General features: G+C 32.1%; 2 protein-coding genes across 2 annotated transcripts; both read left to right on the top strand.

Annotated features, from left to right (window-relative positions):
• Nucleotides 1-9,672: 9,672 nt before the first annotated feature.
• On the top strand, nt 9,673-11,079 carry LOC145035581 (uncharacterized). The gene is made up of 3 exons (XM_078984107.1): nt 9,673-10,000; nt 10,391-10,822; nt 10,970-11,079. Exons 1-3 carry the CDS (start codon nt 9,673-9,675, stop codon nt 11,077-11,079), a joined length of 870 nt encoding a protein of 289 aa, XP_078840233.1.
• Nucleotides 11,080-13,220: 2,141 nt separating this feature from the next.
• On the top strand, nt 13,221-20,547 carry LOC145036652 (kinesin-like protein KIN-14B). Its single transcript, XM_078985117.1, has 20 exons — nt 13,221-13,620; nt 14,154-14,277; nt 14,542-14,628; nt 15,262-15,432; nt 15,521-15,759; nt 15,854-16,011; nt 16,097-16,258; nt 16,335-16,426; nt 16,515-16,666; nt 16,740-16,913; nt 16,999-17,145; nt 17,238-17,387; nt 17,471-17,592; nt 17,679-17,895; nt 18,330-18,521; nt 18,601-19,167; nt 19,263-19,361; nt 19,442-19,582; nt 19,667-19,825; nt 19,912-20,547. Exons 1-20 carry the CDS (start codon nt 13,420-13,422, stop codon nt 20,359-20,361), a joined length of 3,804 nt encoding a protein of 1,267 aa, XP_078841243.1. The 5' UTR covers nt 13,221-13,419; the 3' UTR covers nt 20,362-20,547.
• The last annotated feature ends 773 nt before the right edge of the window (nt 20,548-21,320 follow it).

Raw genomic sequence — 21,320 nt, 5'->3', positions numbered from 1 at the left:
ATACCTATATAAGAACGATTAAATCCACACCCTATGTTCAATTATATAAAAAAAAATGTGATTAAAATGACAATGCATTCGCCTTTCAAATTTAATGGAAGTTTTGTGGAGACAAACACCTATATGATTAGGGTAACGACATGTTGTTAGACGCTTAACATTGTCTATATAGTTGGTTGTTTTTTTGCTCGTTGCATACAAGTGTCTGGCGGATTTAATATGCAAGATACACATAATTTATTCTACTACTAATTATACGTGATGGTTGAGACTATCAGATCACATACTAATAGTTATAAACAAAGTTTGTAAATAAGTGATATACTTATTAGACAACTTACTATTTACCAACTAAAATAAGTAAATAAATTGGTTATTTAATAGTTATCATATCAAATCAAATTAAATAAGAAAGTTTATTTAAAAATTAAATAAACATTTTATTTAATGTTTAAACAAGTAATTAAAGTAATTAATGAGATAAAATGGGTTACTTAAACTAGTTTTCTGAAAGACTTTGTTTTGAGAAACTTATACAGAAGTATATGCATTTAAACGTGTGAAGGGTTATCAATAACAATAAGGAAACAAAGCAACATAATTGTTGTTCTCTCCGTCCCTTGCCTCAAAATCGACATCTCTCCTTCCTTATGCCTATTATCAATGGCTTCATCGAGCCAATGAGGAATAAGAAAGCTTTGATCAAGTTGGTGTCTCGTAGCATTCCAGATGTGCTTGTGTGGATACCAATAGTGACAATCAATCGTGATTATCATCTACTACATCAAATGATCCATACGTATCAGAGGTATGATCCAAAAACCATTTATGGTTGTTAGTTAATTGTTACTATCAAGTTGGAGCTGCTGTAGGGTAATCAAAATTTTAAATCTGAATTTTGTGCATTATTTCTTTAAATTGTTTTTGGAATTGATGAAACCCTAACACCATCTTCTTCATATGGCATTTTTTAGGAAAAAGATGCTACTTTCTTATTCGATGCTTATATCTTATCTATTTTGAATTGACTATTAATTAATGTTGCTTAGGTCTTTTACATAAAGTACGAATGGAACTGATACCACTTATAAACTATTTCAAGACTCATTTATTGTTTTTGATTTCTTCTTTTCTCCTCCTATCACCGTCATAATCTTGAATTTGACTGTTTCTACGTTCTTTGATTCTTATTATCTTATCTTCTTCGTATGTAGTAGGTAGTATGATTTTCCATTTTCTAGTTCTTTCTTTAACATATAGCCAAGTAGTTATCATATAATTTTTTATAGCCGCATATAACCTATTGATTTAATGTTTTCACTATTTCACATATTTAAGTAATGTACAAATGCGACTGATATCACTTACGAACTATTCATGACCCATTTCTTGTTTTTAGTTTCTTCTTTTCTCCCACAATCACCGTCACAATATTGAATTTGATTGTTTATATGATCTTTGATTCTAAATATCTTATGTTCTTCGTATGTAGTAAGTAGTAAGATTTTCAATTTTTTAGTTCTTGCTTCAACATACAGCCAAGTAGTTATCATATACTTTTTTTATAGCTGAATATAACCTATTGATTTAATGTTTTCACTATTTCACATATTTAAGTAATGTATAACACTGCTTACAACTCAATGCATAACAAAAAAAAAGGATCTCTATATTGTTGATGCGGTTATTATAGATTAGATCTTATAAATCGTTTTAAGTTTTTGAGTCGTAAATGCTAACAAAGTGACAATGTTATTGATGCGCTTAATGAAGACCTAAAAATGAAGATTGATGGAAAGAAAGATACTCTTCTTAATGGTGATGTGGGTAAAAATGGAAATAAAGTGTAATAGTATGTTATCGACAACCAATTTCTTGTGTTCAACACAAAAATCGTGTATGTTGTTTAACGTTTCTGAACTAAAAGTTGAGGGTCATTGAGGCTATAAGAATGTGTTTATTGCTTGCATTTTATGCAATCGGTGGCCATGTGCCAACCAACTAGAAACTAAAAAGAAAATTAATATAGACACCTAATCATAACCTGCACGCCTCCCACAACCCTTTTTGGAGAAGACCGTTTGCCACGTGCTAAGAGAAGATTGGATATCTATTATTATTATTATTATTATTATTATTATTATTATTAGTTATTTATTTATTTGGATAATATATTTTTTTTTTATAAGTTATGAAAACTATATTAAAATTCATGGTTTTTAATCTTTATAAATAAAATATTATATATATATATATATATATATATATATATATATATATATATATATATATATATATATATATATATATTCTAATAAAAGAATAAGTTTAATCTTCTATTGACAAGTGTCATACAATTAGGACTCCTCATTAATGTTATATATCATCTATCATGCCACTTGTCAATTTATTAATTATCCATTTTAAATTTTAAATTTTAAATTTCCACTCTAATTACATTAAATTAATAATTGATTCCTCATTTTAAATTTCAAAATTTTAATTTTCTCACTTTAATTATATTAAATTAATAACATTAGATTGAAAAATAAAATAAAATTAATATAGATTATAAGGTGATATAACTTCACATATTTATTTAAATCATTGATTATAATTCCCTTTATATAACTAAAAAATATTTCTTGAATAATAATTTATTTAAAATAATTGATTAATAAATTCGATTTTTTAATATAAAAATTTAATTAGTTTTATAACCGTGGTTTTCACGGGTTATAAACTAGTATATATATATATATATATATATATATATATATATATATATATATATATATATATATATATATATATATATATATATATTGTATTTTTGGTTGTGTTAAGTTATTGATAAATGGTTAAAACTTGATTTAGTTGGTTGTATATGCACATGATAGATTTTTTTTAATAAATGAGTGTGTTGTAACCGAATGGAGAGAGATGATACAGATGGAGTTAGTATAAGTGATAAAAACATTCTTTCTTTTTGATTATTTTTTAATATGTTTTTTCTTTTCTTTTTTAATTATTTTTATAATTTAGTGAAATAAAAATTAGGAATCTCTCTCTCTCTCTCTCTCTATCTCTCTCTCTCTCTCTCTCATATTATTATCCTAAATTTTTAGTTTAGTGCTTTCCATATTCTCCTTATTTAAAAAAAAAATAGTACTGATAATGATAATTTAATTCAACAATCATATTCATAAGAAATCGTTGAGTAAGGTATCCTATAATTTTGAAGTCAACTTGATGTTATTATTTTTCAATAAATTTTCTAACTATCATTGTAGATATTTTTCATGGGTTTAAATTTTCTGATTATCATTGTAGATATTTTTCATGAGTTTCTTTCAATTTCTTTCATGGGTTGAAGATTTAAACTTGTTGCTGTTACCATTTTAGGATATTGATCTTTCATTGAGATAAATATATAAAATTTTACTTTTCAGTAGTAAGAGATCGTCTTAGTAATTAATATTTTGTTGGTTTAAAACTATAAGTAATCAATTATTACATTAATCATAAAGTAAATTTCCATTCTTGGGGAATAAATATGTAAATACTCATGAGATGATTATCAATACTTTGTTGAAATTCTTCTAAGGAAGTTTAGTTTGAGTTGACTAGTTTCTATTCATAAGATTCCTTATACATTATGAATCTAGTAACATATCTTACAAAGTTAGCAATTCTTCTTATTCTAATGGCAATTGGCTACTAATTACAATATAGAAACTTAAAAAAAAAGTCAAACATTGAATATTGAAGTTAGCAATTCCTCTTGCTTTAATGGCAATTCCTCTGCGTATTGATGAATATTGAAGATCTTCCTATTCATGAAACATGAAAGTATCGGGTACCTTCAATTAACTTGTCCAAAAGGCACTTCCATTTAAACTTGAAGAAAAAAACATACATATGATTTGATTAACTTGGAATATACGTGCATCCCATTAACCTAAAAATTAACCCCCTTTCCTACATCATTATCCACCACACCTATTATAAGCATGTCTGAATCTAAATCCCATCGATTGAAGATGAATATCAAAATCTTATATCCGATTAACCTAATTGAATTAATTCTAAATCCAATTGATTGTATATCTTGAGCACATCCATATCCCACATATGATTAAAATCGCACTTCTTTCTTATAAGAGTAATTGTGAACGTTTATGCTTTAAATGTGATAGACAACAACTAGAGGTTACTGAAATTATTCCCTCCCACCTCTTTCCATCGGAGACAACCTTCTATTAGTCTGAACTCTTTCTCTCTTGTGATCAGCCTCTAGTTTTTTCAGATGAAGGAATTGGGAAAATCTAATAAGAAGAACCATTGAAGATAAATGGGAAGTAGAGAAGGTTAAAGGGGAAGCTCTTGTAACATCTAAAATTTCAAACCAAAAATTTCGTTTTTAAATTTTGATAAAACATTGTTCATAGAAACCATTCCAAGAAAATCACAGTGTCAAATACAATCATCAGCAAAATATCAGAGTGTCCCAAAAATATCCAACATCATATACTGAAGGCGAATGTGTACAATCAAACCTTCGCTTTACCGTGATCCTTAGAAGTACTTGAATCACATCTAATCAACAAGTATAAGCATGAAGCTTAGTGACTTTCCTAAAATACCACATACAACATAACACATATAAAAACTATGGGTTATTAACAACCCTGGGTACTACCCGAAGTCTCATTGGGCACACAACACGCCCTGTGGGTTATTAACAACCCTGGAGACTACCTGAAGTCTCAGCACACACAAGGTAGCACATATCACGGTAATGACACATAGACCCAATTGTTCATCACACACACACACACACACACACATATATATATATATATATATATATATATATATATATACACACAAACACACACACACACACACTACCACACATGTAAGAATAAGTGAGGATACTTACTTTGCACAAATGATTGATAGAACTCACACCCGAACTACCGGAACTAGACTCAGCCTAATAATTACACAAAATAACCCTAATTAATAACTAAGGTAATTTTTCATACTTCACTATTCCCAAGCCAAGTCTAATCCATAATTTGGGCAAAAGACCATTTTGTCCCTCCTAATATCCAAAACCCTCAAAACTTGTCAAAAAGGCATACTTGGTCAAAAGTCAATGAAAATCAACGGCGGCCGTACGCACAAAGTGCACTTCTCTATGATGGGTGTAGGGCGTTAGGTAGGAGGAGTCAGGTTTGCAACTGGCTACGCTGAGTGTAGCCAGAAGTACGCTCGACGTATGCAACAGATTCTAACATTACACTATTTAGGGTCTTAATCATTAAGACACTCATTCAAACTTCAGAGTTTACCGTAAAGAGACATCTTAAACTGCAAAGTCTCTAAATTTAAGCCTTTTCACTGATATACAGAGCTAAAACCCAAAAGTCTAACATTTCACTTCACTAAAGACTCCATAACTCTTGCATGGGAGAAGGGAAAGGGCTAAGCTAATATTTTTATGACTCTAAACATCTTAAATGTATGAAAGGATAACTTATAAGCTCTGTAGTATTCCATACTCACAAAGATCCATATATTGGGACAAAATGAACTCAAATCCAAGACAAACACGAGATCTATCAAAATAAGCTCCAAGGTTTGAACTTTATACCTAAAAAAGGTGGATAAGGAGACCACCACCTCTTGAATGATCTTACTTCTCTATCAAGAACACTCAAGAATCACTTTCATGCTTCAAATCTCACTCACAAAAGCTAGGGGTCAATTTTAGGGTTTGGAGTATATGGAGGCTGGTCATAAGAAGGTCCAAGATGGATTATGATGCTTAAATAGGGGTCATAACCTAAAAGATTAGGGTTTGGGGAAAGCATAAGTACACCCGACGTACATACATGTATGCCCCACGTACTCAAATGTTGACCCGTCACAAAATGTTGACTTACACTCAACGTATTGACCTCTTTTGCAAACTCTTAAAAACATAAGGAACTAAAAAAAAGAAAATACTCGACAACGGGTGTTACAACTCTGTTTTTTTTTCTAGATGAAGTAATGGGGCATATAATGAGTGTGTGTGTATGTATATATATATATATATATATATATATATATATATATATATATATATATATATATATATATATATATATATATATATATATATATGGTATGAGGTGTGAGGTGGAGGTATGATGGTTGTGGATTGGGTTTTTCTACTTTTTATTATTAAAATATGTAAATAGGTATAAAGAAAAAGGAAAAAGATATTAGAAATTTTATCTTTTTATATAAACCATGAACCACCAATACAACAAATGCAAACCACATGGATCGACCAAGTCAAAATTCAGTACTAGAACTAAAAACATAAATTTAGACGAACCACAAGAACCAAATATGTAATTTACTCAAATATTAATAATCATGAAAAGTGGACAATTAAAGAGATTAAATTACATAAATGGTCCATATGTCGTTGATTGTAGCCCTCAGTCGCTACTTCTTTACGGTGGCAAACCACCCCTTGATCAACATCATTGAAGTCCAACATCATCATATTCAAATCTTCACTATGGTTTAGACTATCTTTACATAATATTATCTATACCAAATCTTAGCTTCTTGTTCATTATTTTTCTATTTTAATTGGGATTATTTTTCGATTTTCTCTAAGCCACAACGACATCTATGTCATCATCGAGCATTGCCCTATTATTAAGTCCTACTATTTTAGTCTTTACCCTCATGAATATTTACTCACAATTTAGCTTTAAGTTGTTTGCTGATGGCTCGAAATACGAATTATGTCAAAACAAAGAAAACTTGATATGTACAAGGCTGTTAAAGTTCATGACCATATCACTAGTAAATTCCAACCTCACGGTGATGATGATGAGAACTGGGAAGCCAATGAGTATATGATAAAATCTCGATTTTTTTCGATTTTTTTTTGTTCAACTTGTGATCCTAATATTTTACAATAATATTTAGTGACAGTTATACCTTGAAAGACGTATGGAACAAGTTATATGATATATTCCTTAACAACATGTCATTAATTCTTCAACTACAAGTGCAATTCTGAAACACGAATAAAGGTTCTTCTTCGGTTACATATTTTTGCTACTCTCTAAAAAACTTGGCGGAGGCACTTGAAGACTGTGATTCTAAAATTGACGAGGTCGAATTGGTAATGAAAATACTTTGTCACCTTCATCTTATCACAATATTTCCAATGTGATTACCAATACAAATGCATTCCCGTATTTATTGAAGCTAAAAACATGCTTCTTATTCATTAGTCTCACGAAGAAACAAATTATCCATTCAGTGATATGTCGCTTACCTCCATAAATGAGATTCCACATATATCTACACTTTTAAACTCCTTTTTTTTTTTTTAATAATTTGGGTATTAAAATCTCTATATACAACACAAAAGTTAGAAAGTGAGTACAATTCACTAACCAATATACAATGACTCAAATTGAATCAAATTAAAACCATTGTTTGATTCTATTGTTGAGAATTCTTTTCATTGGTTTTCTTCTTGCAACTCTGAGATTAGGATTAGTTGGGTTTGTTGGTTGAACAACCCTATCCTGCCTTAACTCTTTGTATTTTGCTAGCTTCTTGCTAGCATTTTGATAGTTTTTTATATTATGTTGTATTCCTAAAAAAAGTGTCCTCTTCATTTAACCCAATTAAGATAAACATGGAGTAAGCTACCACTTAAGTAGAGGTTTAAATTTAGGGGTGTCAATTTATGACATGACACGAAAAAAATACACGACACGAAACGAAATCGGGACGAAATCAAAATTCGAATTCGTTTTCGTGTCGTGTTCGTGTCAAGTTTAAAAAACACGATGTCGTGTCGTGTCGTGTTCGTGTTTACAAATCCACACGAAATTAACACGATTGAGCATGTATTTGTCGTGTTTGTCGTTTTTATCGTGTTATATATGATTAAATATGAATTAAATAAAATAATAGTTATGTAATATTATCTTTGTCGTGTTGTGTCGTGTTGTCGTTTTTTAATTAGTTTGTTTTCGTGTTAGTGAAAAGAAACACGACATCGTGTCGTGTCGTGTTCGTGTTACAAAAAACCTTATCGTGTCGTGTCGTGTCAGACAAAAACACGACACGACGACCCGATTTGACAGACCTAGGTTTAATGACAAAATGAATGTGTCCATGTGGATGGTATGGGACTTATACGATCATTGGTAATTTAGTAGTATATACGTATGTTTTAACAAAAAACAAAAAAATGTTCTTACAATAGTTGTGTCACTTACCCATCTCCCATCAATATTTATTTGTGCATCATTACACATTAAAATTTTAGAATTGTGGCAATCATAAGATGAACTTTATTTTTTGGAGACAACTGCGTTCGTTTTTGTCAACGCTAATTATTGAATTAAAGATACAAAATCATACTAAAATTGTTATCATTATTAGGCCGGACGGAGTGGACCGTAGGGAAACCACGGGATCGGTTCCCGCATGTATACACATCGAACCGTGGGTGCGGGAAATGAGTCGTGGAAAGAGGGTGGGGGGAGAGAGTCCCCCACACACACTCTCTCTCTCTCTCTCTTATAACCATTGGTTGTGCGGTTTTTTTTTTTTTTTTTTTTTCAAACGGCTATATATATATATATATATATATATATATATATATATATATATATATATATATATATATATATATATATAGAGAGAGAGAGAGAGAGAGAGAGAGAGAGGTTCAAATGTTTTCACTATCTATTGTGTGCATGTATAACTAATTCCGGACCAATCATTTTAGTTATTTAAGAAAATAATTAATAAATATTAAATGCTGAAGATGTAATGAATATTCATTATATCTTCAACATGTAATATGCATTAACTATTTTCTTAAAATAAGTAAAATGATTGGTCTAGAATCAGTCATACATGCACACAATAAATAGTGAAAACAAAATAACCTAACCCTATATATATATATATATATATATATATATATATATATATATATATATATATATATATATATATATATATATATATATATAGAGAGAGAGAGAGAGAGAGAGAGAGAAGTGAATATACCCTTAAGGGTATATAAGCTTAGGTACCCAAACTCATCATACTCTGTCGTTTTGTATCATATAATACATTCTAATTGTTTAATGCTCTTATAATTTAACTTCTAACTTGATTTACTTCCAAAATTTTTATAAACTACACGATTATCTTCTTCTTACGTAATTTTCATTTTCAACTACAATATATATAGCTTAGTAGGTTTTTGGAAAAAAGATGTGATGTAAGAGAAATGTAATAGTGAAATTTCGAAAATCTTGAACGTAAATAAAGTTAGTAGTTGAAGTTTAAGAATATTATGATGGATATATCAAACAAAACAACGTATTATGGTGTGTTTGGGTACCTAAGCTTATATACCCTTAAGGGTATATTCACCTTTCCCATATATATATATATATATATATATATATATATATATATATATATATATATATATATATATATATATATATATATATATAATTTTTTCTTTCCCTTTTCTTAACCTATAAATACTCAAGCATTCTATCATTTTTTTAACCCATAACCTATATTTATCTCTAAAAAATATTATTCAAAATGTCATCATCTTCATCATCCGATTCGACGGCTGTAGAGGAGGCTAAGTTTATCGGTTCCGTCATGGCGAAAACGGTTGCATACTATCAAAACCGACTACTTGAAACATCACGTGCACGACCTAACCTAAGAAAGCCACCGTTACGTAGAAATCACGAAGCCGGACACGATCGCCTTATAGAAGATTATTTTATAGATGACGCCGTCTACGCTATAAAGTTTCGACGTCGGTTCCGGATGAGGAAGGAACTATTCTTACGTATTGTTGGCGATTTGGAAGGCCGCTTTCCATATTTCCAATGGAAAATAGATGCAAGGGAAAAAAAAGGTTTCTCTCCCATTAAAAAATACACGGCTTCAATTCGTCAGCTAGCATACGATATGGGCGCAAACAAATAGGATGAGTGTTTTAGGATGTAAGGGCGTACCGTGCGGGAGTCTGTGTACAAGTTCTGCAAAGCGATCTGTTTGGTTTATGGGCAACGATATTTGCGCAAACCAACTATCAACGATATCCACCAATTGTATATGGTGCATGAAGGCAAACATGGATTCCTTGGAATGCTAGGTAGTATCGGTTGCATGCATTGGAGTTGGTCATTATGCCCCAACGCATGGTGTGGTCAGTACATGAGAGGCGACCACAAAGAGCCAACGATCATTCTAGAGGCTATCGCATCACATGATCTTTGGATATGACATGCATTCTTTGGTCCAGCTGGTGCAAACAATAACATCAATGTGCTAGACCAGTCGCCGGTATTCAACGATATTTACCTTAGAAAGTCACATGATGTACCTTTTCAAGCAAATGGGGTAGCATATAAGCATGCATACTATCTTACTGACGGTATATATCATACCTTGTCTGTTTTTGTGAAATCGTTTACATGTCCTAACGACTCAAAAAGGAAAAATTTTAAAGAGGCGCAAGAGTCAACTAGGAAGGATGTGGAGCGAGCATTTGGTGTACTTAAGAGACGTTGGCAAGTACTAACGGTTGGGGCAAGGTCGTATGAGGTGAAAAGGTTACAACACATAATGTATGCATGTATCATATTGCATAATATGATTCTTGAAGACGAAGGAAGAGTGATATGCCGATACAACGAAAATCAAAATTTTCCAAATGTCGAAGGAGTAGCCGTTGGTAAACAAGAGTATAGGGTGAATATAAGAGAAGTACACAATCACGACATTCATCAGGCCATTCGTGCTGATTTGGTAGAGCATATTTATAGGGCTCATATTTAGCCCCCGTACGAGTTATCTCACAATGATTTGTTTGACGAATCAGACGGGGATTCTGATATGTTCGTCGAGAGTGAAGATTCCGACGACGAGAGTGACGCTGGGGAGAATGATGCAGACAATCAAGGCGATGACGAAGACGATGATTCCGAGTGACGTATCTAGGTTTAAATAAAATTAGGATATTAATTAATAACTTTTACTATGTTGTAGGTTGTTTGATTTCTTTTTTTTTTTTTTTTAATTTTTCTACTTATTTAAATATTAGGGTTAATGTAATTTTTATTTTAATTAATGAAATGCTTTTTATTTTTAATTGAATTTTACGTTTGATATTAATTTAAAAATTATAAATAAAAAATATATTTTATTTAATTAAAAAAAAAAAGTGAGGGAAGGGCTTCCCACCCATTCCTTGACTTTTAGGTGAGGGAAAAAGGGGTATGACCCACCAAAAGTGAGAGAAACTTCCCTCCCACACCCTCCGATCTTGTATATTGTATATCACCGCTTGAACAATTTAGAACTAGAGATGATACTACTTCAATTTGCTATTGAAATTCAAACCGTTGATACAAAAAGACTCCAATTGTTCACACGTTGCTTTCCCTTATATGTTAGATCTCACAATTTTATTTTTATAAACATCGACTATGATTTGATAAGCACATAGAGTCAGCTTAGTGTTGTAGGTTGAATCCTAAATCTTGAAAAAATATATATAACTCACTCATATTTTTTTCTTTCAATTTTTCACAACGATAGTTTTGTATTAACTGAATTTATTGTTGGTAAATTTAGCATCACATTTGTTTTAATGTGATTGGAATTAACATGTATGTCAATTTTAAACTATGATCTATACGAGGTTAGTGGTGCAGAGTACACTTGTATATAAGATAACTTTAATCTTAAACATAATAAAATGTCAGGGTTAAAGAAAGAGCCCATGTCACCTCAAACATCTATAGAATTTTGGATCTAGAATGCAAAAGAAACATGATCAGAGTGAAGGAAAGTTAACAAAATATGAAAATTTTGGGTATGCTCGAAGGCAACTCAAAGCTACCTTGCAACGTGGAGCCAAGTTGGGATATTTTTTCTACTGTTTAATTTGCATTTTTACTTTTGTCAATCTAATCAGATTTTGGATTAATCAGTATATATACTCATATTTCAATATTTCGGGCCTTCTCAAGATCTCAAATAACTATATATTCTCCGATAAAATACATTATTTTGTGCCTAAAACTTTAAGTGTTCTGACAAATTATCCCTAACGAATTTTTTTGTTAACACACATGTATACACAAAATATAAATACAAAAATGATACACACATGTTCCTTAAGAAATCCATGTTCGTTGATTATCACACACTATTTTCTCACCCCTTTTTCTAACGTTACTTATTTTCTTCCTTCATTTTGAGCAGATCATGTTAGTTTCTTTTATATGGGCTAAAGTTACACTTGAAAGTTGAAACTTACGACTTACAATCTTACATAAACAAAACCATTAGTTAATGTTTAATAATGTGTTGAACCGGGTTCGGCCCAATTCATACCCAAATGAGTAACAATCTCATGTGAGTCGTAAGGTTTCCTTATCTTTCCATTCCCCCCAATCCAATCCAAATACCAAAACTCCGTAACCCCACAATAGAAAGCGATGCTTTGAATATCGTGAAGCGCATATTATTTTGCGTTCGAAATTGATGTAAGGTGTTTGAATTACAACTCACCCATTCTCATTTCTCACACCCTGTTTAATATTTATTTCAAGCCAAAAATATAAGCAAATAAAATACTTAATTTTATCATTTTATCAAATAAATTTCTTAATTTTTAATAACTAAGATATTAGATACAATAAACTTTTTTATTATAAAGTTGTCACTCTATCCTTTTGATGTTTATTTCAATATAATAATAAAACAATCAATGCATGTTTCTTTTATTAATAAAATCATCACTTTAATATGAAATTATGAATTGTATATTTATTGGTTTAAGATCAAAACAACTATCTTAACTTTATTTTAAACTTTAGCCGAATATATTTTTTAATCAACTAATATTAATACGTAAAAAATTTACAATTAAAATCCAAACATTTTTTTTTTTCCTTTTTTTGACCATCAACTATTGTGTAATGGGTTACATTATGATTATATATATAAATTAAATAAAAAATAAATAAATTATATATTATGATTGGTGATGGATTCAAAGGTTGGTATTTATTTATTTCATAATTTTGGAATTAATTAATTTGTAATAGCTTAAAATACGTGAAGGAAATAGGGAAAAGAGGGAAAGAGTTTACAACCAAAGATTTGAGAGAGGGTGAGAGAGAAAGAGTGGTGCAGCTCGTCGGACTATCTTCTCCTCCACCTCCGTTTCCATCTTCATAATTTCTTCCGAAAAACATCAAATCGTCTTAATTTTGTCACGATTTTGAGGAATTAGGGATTTGTGAAAGGAAGAATTAATCAATGTCGAACAACAGGTGGAACTGGGAGGTGAGTGGTTTTGAACCGAGGAAATCTCCGGCGGAGCAGCCACCGTCTGTTCCTGCTCCTGCTCCTATTGTTCGGAGATACTCGATCTCTACTCCGTCAATTGTAGCACATTCGGAACTCATTTCTAAACAGTCTGTTGCCACCAAGCTTCATAATTTGAAGGATAAGGTCAAGGTAAATTATCTTTACTCCTTACTAATTTAATTTTCCTGCTAATACAACTCTCAGTGCTCTTTGAATCTGATTTATTGCTTAAAATGCGTCACGGTTTTTACTCCTTGTGACTATAAAGTACTGTGCAAATGGAGTAGGCATGCCAAATGTGCTAGATTAAGGCTATGTAAGTTAACTTGCTTTTAAATTAAACAACTTGGCCACACCTTTCATGGTAAAATTGAATGGCTACTTGGGCAAAGTGTACCAGATTTTCACTTAATCCCCCATAAGTACAGATATCTGTAAGTTTAGTGTCTGAAGAAGCATTGTAGATGGATTAATGATTAATCTACAAAATTGAGGAACTTTTGGGACTAATATCATAGTCATACAGTATTTATTGCAAATTACTTGTGGAAGACATAGTAACCACAAAATTAATAGACTTTATCCTTGCTGTTTGTGCCTTATGATTGTTATGTAGTAACTGTTCTGTTTGAATATTCACATGCCCTTTTGACATGAGTTAAATTACTATACTACATTGACAGCATGCCAAAGAAGATTATGTAGAGTTGAGACAAGAAGCCGTTGATCTTCAAGAGTACTCTAATGCAAAACTTGATCGAGTGACACGATATCTAGGTGTTCTTGCTGATAAGACCCGTAAGCTAGGTATGAATGACATTTTACTTCACTTTCTGGATTTAGTTTTACAAGATAAGTACTTTATAAATATGTACTTTGATTTGATCTTTTTCACACAAATTGCGACTCTTGTATGATTTGTAACCTATACTGTTTCCTAGTTAAGTTTCTCAAATCTTTTTCTTTTTTCTTTCCCTTACTCATTTCATTATATCTTCTTGAATTGTCAAATTGTTTTCATTCAAGCTGATACATGGTAAACACCAACAATTTCTTTGATCTCATTTTCAGATCAGGCTGCTCTTGAAGCTGAAGCTAAAGTTGCCCCACTTTTAAATGAGAAGAAAAGGTTGTACAATGAGCTATTAACTGCTAAAGGTAAGCATGATTTCGTCATGCATCTTCTATGGATTGTAAGATAACTTTGTGTAAAATATGATAAGCACATGTTTTACTGTTAATCCATCTGTAGTTCAACCCGGATACTTAATAAGTTTTTTTAGTCTATAAAGTTATAGACCCCAAAATGTTAAGTTGGAAGTCTGTACTCAAAATGGAAATTGAATGGAAGTACATACCATTTGCATACAGTTAATAATTATAAGAATCATAATAGATATACTAATAATAATAACAATAAATGAATTAACTTGTAACATTTTGTTTTCAAGATACATACCGTGATTACAGTTTGGAGTATATCATTAAGATCCGTTGTTATTAACATTTTTATGCTAAAAAATCAGCCGTTTTTAAGTTTTGTCACATAAATTTGTTATAGTGAAAAGTTTTTTGCTGTCATAAATTTAGTCATGTGTATAATATTGTTTGATAATCTCCGAAAATGTAACTGATTTTACTAGAGCAAACAACTATGATGTCAACTTTTTTGGTAAAAGAAACATATATTATCAAAATAACAATCAATTGGGTTTGGAGTCCTTCAACAAGGGTAAAATAGTCATTTTGGTGAAAGTTCTCTTCATCTGAAATCTTCATCCATAAATTCAGGAAACATAAAGGTCTTTTGTAGAACAAGACCACTTTTTGAAGATGAAGGCCCTTCAGTTGTTGAGTTTCCTGATGATTATACTATACGAGTCAATACTGGTGATGATGCTGTCTCAAACCCTAAAAAAGATTATGAATTTGACAGGGTTTATGGACCACATGTTGGACAAGGTATACCACATTTCCATTAAACCTTTTCTTTTATGATAATTATGGTTATATTGTTTAAATAACATGATGTCATCTTTTCATGTGGCAGCTGAATTTTTCACAGATGTTCAACCGTTTGTCCAGTCAGCATTAGATGGACACAACGTGTCAATCTTTGCATATGGTCAAACATGTTCTGGAAAAACACACACCATGGAAGGTTCTAGCCATGATCGAGGCTTATATGCAAGATGCTTTGAAGAGTTGTTTGATGTCTCCAACTCAGATACAACTTCAACTTCAAGATTTAACTTTTTTGTTACAGTTGTTGAGCTTCATAATGAACAGGTTACACCCTTTACTTTTTATATAATTACTTATATGGGTATGTCATTTTCTTTTAAATATACTTTGGTTTTGATACTTATCTTCTGTTTTGTAGATGAAAGATTTGCTTTCAAAGTCAGAGAGTGGTCAAGGTCAACCCAAGGTTGACCTTGTACAGGAAAAGGTTGACAATCCACTAGAGTTCTCTAAAGTCATCAAAAGGGCACTTTTGAATAGAAGTGATGACAAAAACAAGATCAATGTTTCTCATCTGTATGTGTACAGTTTCTTCTTTTGTTTTCATTTATTCATTCCAAACAAGAATCTGAAAAGCTTTTTGGTTTATTATTTTGCACAGGATAACCACGATACATATATATTATGACAATTTGATCACTGGAGAAAATTTATATAGCAAACTTTCTCTTGTTGACTTAGCTGGAAGTCAAACTTTAGGTCTGGAAGATAACAATGGGGACCACACAACCGATGTGTTACATGTCATGAAATCACTTTCTGCGTATGTAATTTATAATTTTGATTTCTTTATGTCCCACTACTTGACTTTTTGACTTTTTGACTATCTATGTTTGTAGATTGGGAGATGTATTAGCTTCATTGACTTCCAAGAAAGAAGATGTTCCTTATGAGAACTCAATGCTTACAAAACTTCTTGCTGATTCACTTGGTATTCTTGATTCTGGAAATATTACCTTTTTTTGGAATATTTAAAACTGCCATTTTTTACATTGTCTTTTGTATATTTGTCATCATAGGTGGAAACTCAAAAACTCTGCTCATTGTAAACATATGTCCAGATGTTTCAAATTTGTCTGAAACATTGTCATCTCTGAATTTTGCTTCTAGAGCTCGAAATTCTGTACTGAGCCTTGGGAACCGAGATACCATTAAGAAGTGGAAAGATACTGTAAGTTTGTAAAAATGACTATTTTGCCCTTGTCTTTTACATTGAGGAGCCTTATTTTTGTTCTCTCATATAGGCAAATGATGCTCGTAAGGAGTTTTATGAAAAAGAAAAAGAAAGTCTTGATCTGAAACAGGAAGTTGTGGGACTAAAACAAGCACTTAATGTTGCAAATGATCAGTGTGTGTTATTATTCAATGAAGTTCAGAAAGCCTGGAAAGTTTCTTTTGCACTTCAGTCAGATTTAAAGGTTTGTGAGTTTTAAAAAAAAATGTATTTTTAATTTTTCATTATGTGTTAAGTTTTTCTCATTTTGTTAATGTTTTCCATTACAGGCAGAGAATATTAATCTTGCTGAAAAGAATAAAACAGAGAAGGATCAGAATAATGATCTGAAAAGTCAAGTTGGTCAACTAGTCAACCAAGTGCAAGAGCAGAAATTACAGTTACAACAACGTGATTCAACAATCGAGTCTTTACAGGTTTAAATTTGCTAATATTTCATTTCCATTATTGATCTATGATGTTATTTCATATATATGTTTATGGGGCTTTTTGTAATTTCACATTTCAGGCAAAACTAAAAAGCTTAGAGGCACAACTGAATGTAACACTTCAGTCCAAAACAAGCTTAGACTCAAACTCAACAAAAGAAGATATTGAATCTACATCTGTTTCCAAGAAACTTGAAGAAGAACTTCAGAAACGTGATGCCCTAATTGAGGTAAACTAAACACAACAATAATAATAATAATAATAATAAATAGAAATGAAAAATCCAACAATGGAGATAAATGTTTTTTTCAGAGGTTGCATGAAGAAAATGAGAAGCTTTTTGAGAGATTGACAGAGAAGGCAACTTCAATGGGAAGCCAGCTGGCATTAGGAGCACCACCCAAAATTCAAAACCAGGCCAATGAAATTGGAAGGTGAAATCATTATTATAGTTTCAAGATTATTCTTTTTGTGTAATTACATTTTAACACTATTTTGGATTTATTTATCTAACTTACAGGAATGACATTAATAACAAAGAACATACAACAACAGATGTTGTCCCTTTCTCCCCTAAAAAACCTGATGGAACTCTAGCATTGGTCAAACCTGGTCAAGATAAGATTAAGTCAACCCCAGCAGGAGAATATCTCACATCTGCTTTGAATGAGTTTGACCTAGAACAATATGATGGCCTTGCTGCTATTTCTGATGGAGCAAACAAACTACTAATGCTGGTATAATTCACATATTTCTGAATTTTGAAACACTTTCTTGAATAAATTACATTTTTGGTCCCAAAAAATGTTTTTTCTTGCAATTTTTGTCCTTATTTGAGGTTCTTGTAACGTTTTTGGTCCCTTTTTCAAGTAAAATGACTATTTTTGGTCCTTGGGTATATCTTATTTTTACAATTTTAGTCCCAAAAAGTTCTCTTGCAGTTTTTGTCCTTATTTGAGCTTCTTGGTCTCCTTTTCAAGTAAAATTACTGTTTTTGGTCTCTGAGTATAGCTGATTTTAACAATTTTGGTCCCAAAAATAGTCTTTGAATGGGAACAAGGACCAAATCTACAAGATAAATTTTTTTGGGACCAAAATTGAAAAAACAGCTATACCCAGGGACCAAAAATGTAATTTTCTTCAACTTGTGTAAAACATTTGAATGTTGCAGGTTTTGGCGGCTGTGATTAAAGCAGGTGCTTCACGTGAACATGAAATACTTGCTGAAATAAGAGATGCTGTTTTTGCATTCATAAGAAAAATGGAGCCACATAGAGTAATGGACACCATGCTTGTTTCCCGTGTCAGAATTTTATACATAAGATCATTGCTAGCAAGGTCACCCGAGCTTCAATCCATCAAGGTAACAAACTCACCGTTATTTATCTAAAATGACATTTTTGCCCTTAAGATCATGGAAGTAATTCATTGATATTTTATAGGTTCCTCCTGTTGATAGATTTCTTGAAAAGCCTATAAGTGGAAGAAGCAGAAGTTCCAGTAGAGGCAGCAGCCCTGGAAGATCTCCTGTGAGATACGATTCAAGTTTCAAGAACGCGATAATCGATGACCATTTTCTCGGGTTTAAAGTAAATTTAAAACCAGAGAAAAAGTCGAAATTGTCCTCGGTTGTGTTAAAGATACGTGGAATTGATCAAGAATCATGGAGACAACATGTGACTGGTGCTAAACTTAGGGAAATAACCGAAGACGCGAAAGCGTTTGCAACAGGGAATAAATCCCTTGCTGCCCTTTTTGTCCACACGCCAGCTGGTGAACTGCAACGCCAGATCAGATCTTGGCTTGCCATGACCTTTGACTTTCTTTCGGTCAGTGGCGTGGATGCTGGTGGTGGGGTCACCGGTCAGTTAGAGCTTCTTTCTACCGCCATCATGGACGGTTGGATGGCGGGCCTTGGTGCTGCAATGCCGCCCTTGACCGATGCCCTCGGTCAACTCTTGACTGAATACGCAAAACGCGTTTACAACTCTCAACTCCAACACCTCAAAGTAAATTTCAACTTTTGTCATTTTACTTCCAACATGGACCAAAAATGTTACATGAACCACAAATAAGGACCAAAATCGTAATTTACTCTTGTCAGGATATTGCGGGGACATTAGCAACCGAGGCAGCAGAAGATTCGTCACAAGTAGCAAAACTACGTTCAGCTCTAGAGTCTGTTGATCACAAGAGAAGAAAGGTAAAATGAGTAAATGACTATATTGTCCTTTCTTCAATTTACTTAAATAACTTGTTTTGTTAATGAATTGTTTTGATTAGATTCTACAACAAATGAAAACTGATACGGCACTGTTAACATTAGAAGATGGTGGATCACCTGTCCGGAATCCTTCTTCTGCAGCTGAGGATGCCAGGCTGGCGTCTCTAATTGCCCTTGATGGGATTCTGAAGCAAGTCAAGGTTGTTACATTACATATTATATAATAATATAAGTTTTTTATTTTAAAAAATTGATGAGAATTTTGCGATGTGTTAATGTGATAGGAAATAATGAGGCAATCTGCAGTTAATATAATGAGTAGAAGCAAGAAGAAAGGATTGGTTACAGGATTAGATGATCTTTCAGCACAATTATCTTCACTTCTTGAAATTGATCATCCATGTGCACAAAGACACATTGCAGATGCTCGTCGTGTTGTAGAGGTAACTACTAACTACTAACTACTAACTACCCTTTTTTTTTTAAAAAAAAAATATTTTTTTACACGAATTCTGTTTATTTTTTTTAGTCAATTGTGGAAGAAGATGATCAGCCGCCACAAGGCCCATCGCGGGCTATTTCCGGCGAACATTCCGGAAATGAAACGGAGGTGACACAATGGAATGTGTTACAGTTCAACACCGGATCAACATCCCCTTTCATCATAAAATGTGGAGCAAATTCACATTCAGAACTTGTAATCAAAGCAGATGATCGTGTTCAAGAGCCAAAAACAGGTGAAATTCTTAGAGTGGTCCCACGCCCTACTGTTCTAGAAAACATGAACTTGGAGGAGATTAAACAAGTGTTTGCGAAGCTTCCGGAAGCTTTATCCCTACTGGCTTTAGCTAGAACAGCAGATGGAACCAGGGCTAGGTATTCTAGGTTGTACAGAACACTAGCCATGAAGGTTCCAGCTTTGAGGGAGTTAGTTGGGGAGCTTGAGAAAGGTGGTGGCCTCAAAGATGTTAAGTCATGATCATTGTTGTGGGCTTATGTTTATATGGTTATTAATTAATTAATATTATACTATATATCTGTTATGTATGTGTGGCAAATGGCAACTCTAGGCTGTATTTTATTGCAACGGCTTAACTTGTGTTTGAGAAATCTTTCTTTTCTCCTCTCTTTCTTGAAGTTGATAAGTTGGCACTCTTTTAAATTACGTTGGTTGTGTTTCTAGACAAGTTTTAACAAGGATTTTGTACGGAAGACGAAATGAGAGAATTTGAAAGTGATTTCCAGTACATTCTCGTTGAACAATATGCCACCAAAATTTTGGAAATATATGAATTTTGCATCTGAATTCACTTTGAGATCATCATCTGCAAGTGCACACCGGTACTACATGCCGTCATTGGAATGAAAAATAACATACAGAAAACATTCACTTTGAGGTACTAGCGTCTCTGTGTATGTGCATAGACTACTAGGGAAGATGTCGAGTATGCCAAGAAGGAACTAATATACGAGTCACCAAAATATGTGAAATGCTATAAACATGACAAACGTCCATGAGCAAAATCAATCTATCCATACACAACTATCCCTTGACTGTCTGTCATCTTAAAATTAAGATAAATGCATTGCATTCTAAAGATATATTCCCTCTATATAATAAAAAGGATACAGCAACCAATGGAGGACAACTGGTAGGTATTCCGGGGGTCCCGTGCCACTATTCGATTTCGACTTCAAAGAGCAAATTTCGTTATTTATTTATATTTATATTTATTATTATTTTTTTTTTAATTTTTTGTATTACGTGCAACTACAAAAAATTATTGTGCAACTATTGGTAGATTCAACATAAATAAATACGATGCAGAAAAAAGAAAAGAATGAGGAGATTTGTTGACTTCCGGCCTCTATATTGAATACCGAGTAATAGTGGCGATGCCTGTTGCCGCAAAAGGTACGGATTGTTGCCGCTAATAC

Source organism: Lactuca saligna, chromosome 3 (genome assembly GCF_052625555.1).
Source record: "Lactuca saligna cultivar CGN05327 chromosome 3, ASM5262555v1, whole genome shotgun sequence".
Taxonomy (NCBI): domain Eukaryota; kingdom Viridiplantae; phylum Streptophyta; class Magnoliopsida; order Asterales; family Asteraceae; genus Lactuca; species Lactuca saligna.
This window is presented reverse-complemented; position numbering and strand designations above follow the sequence as displayed.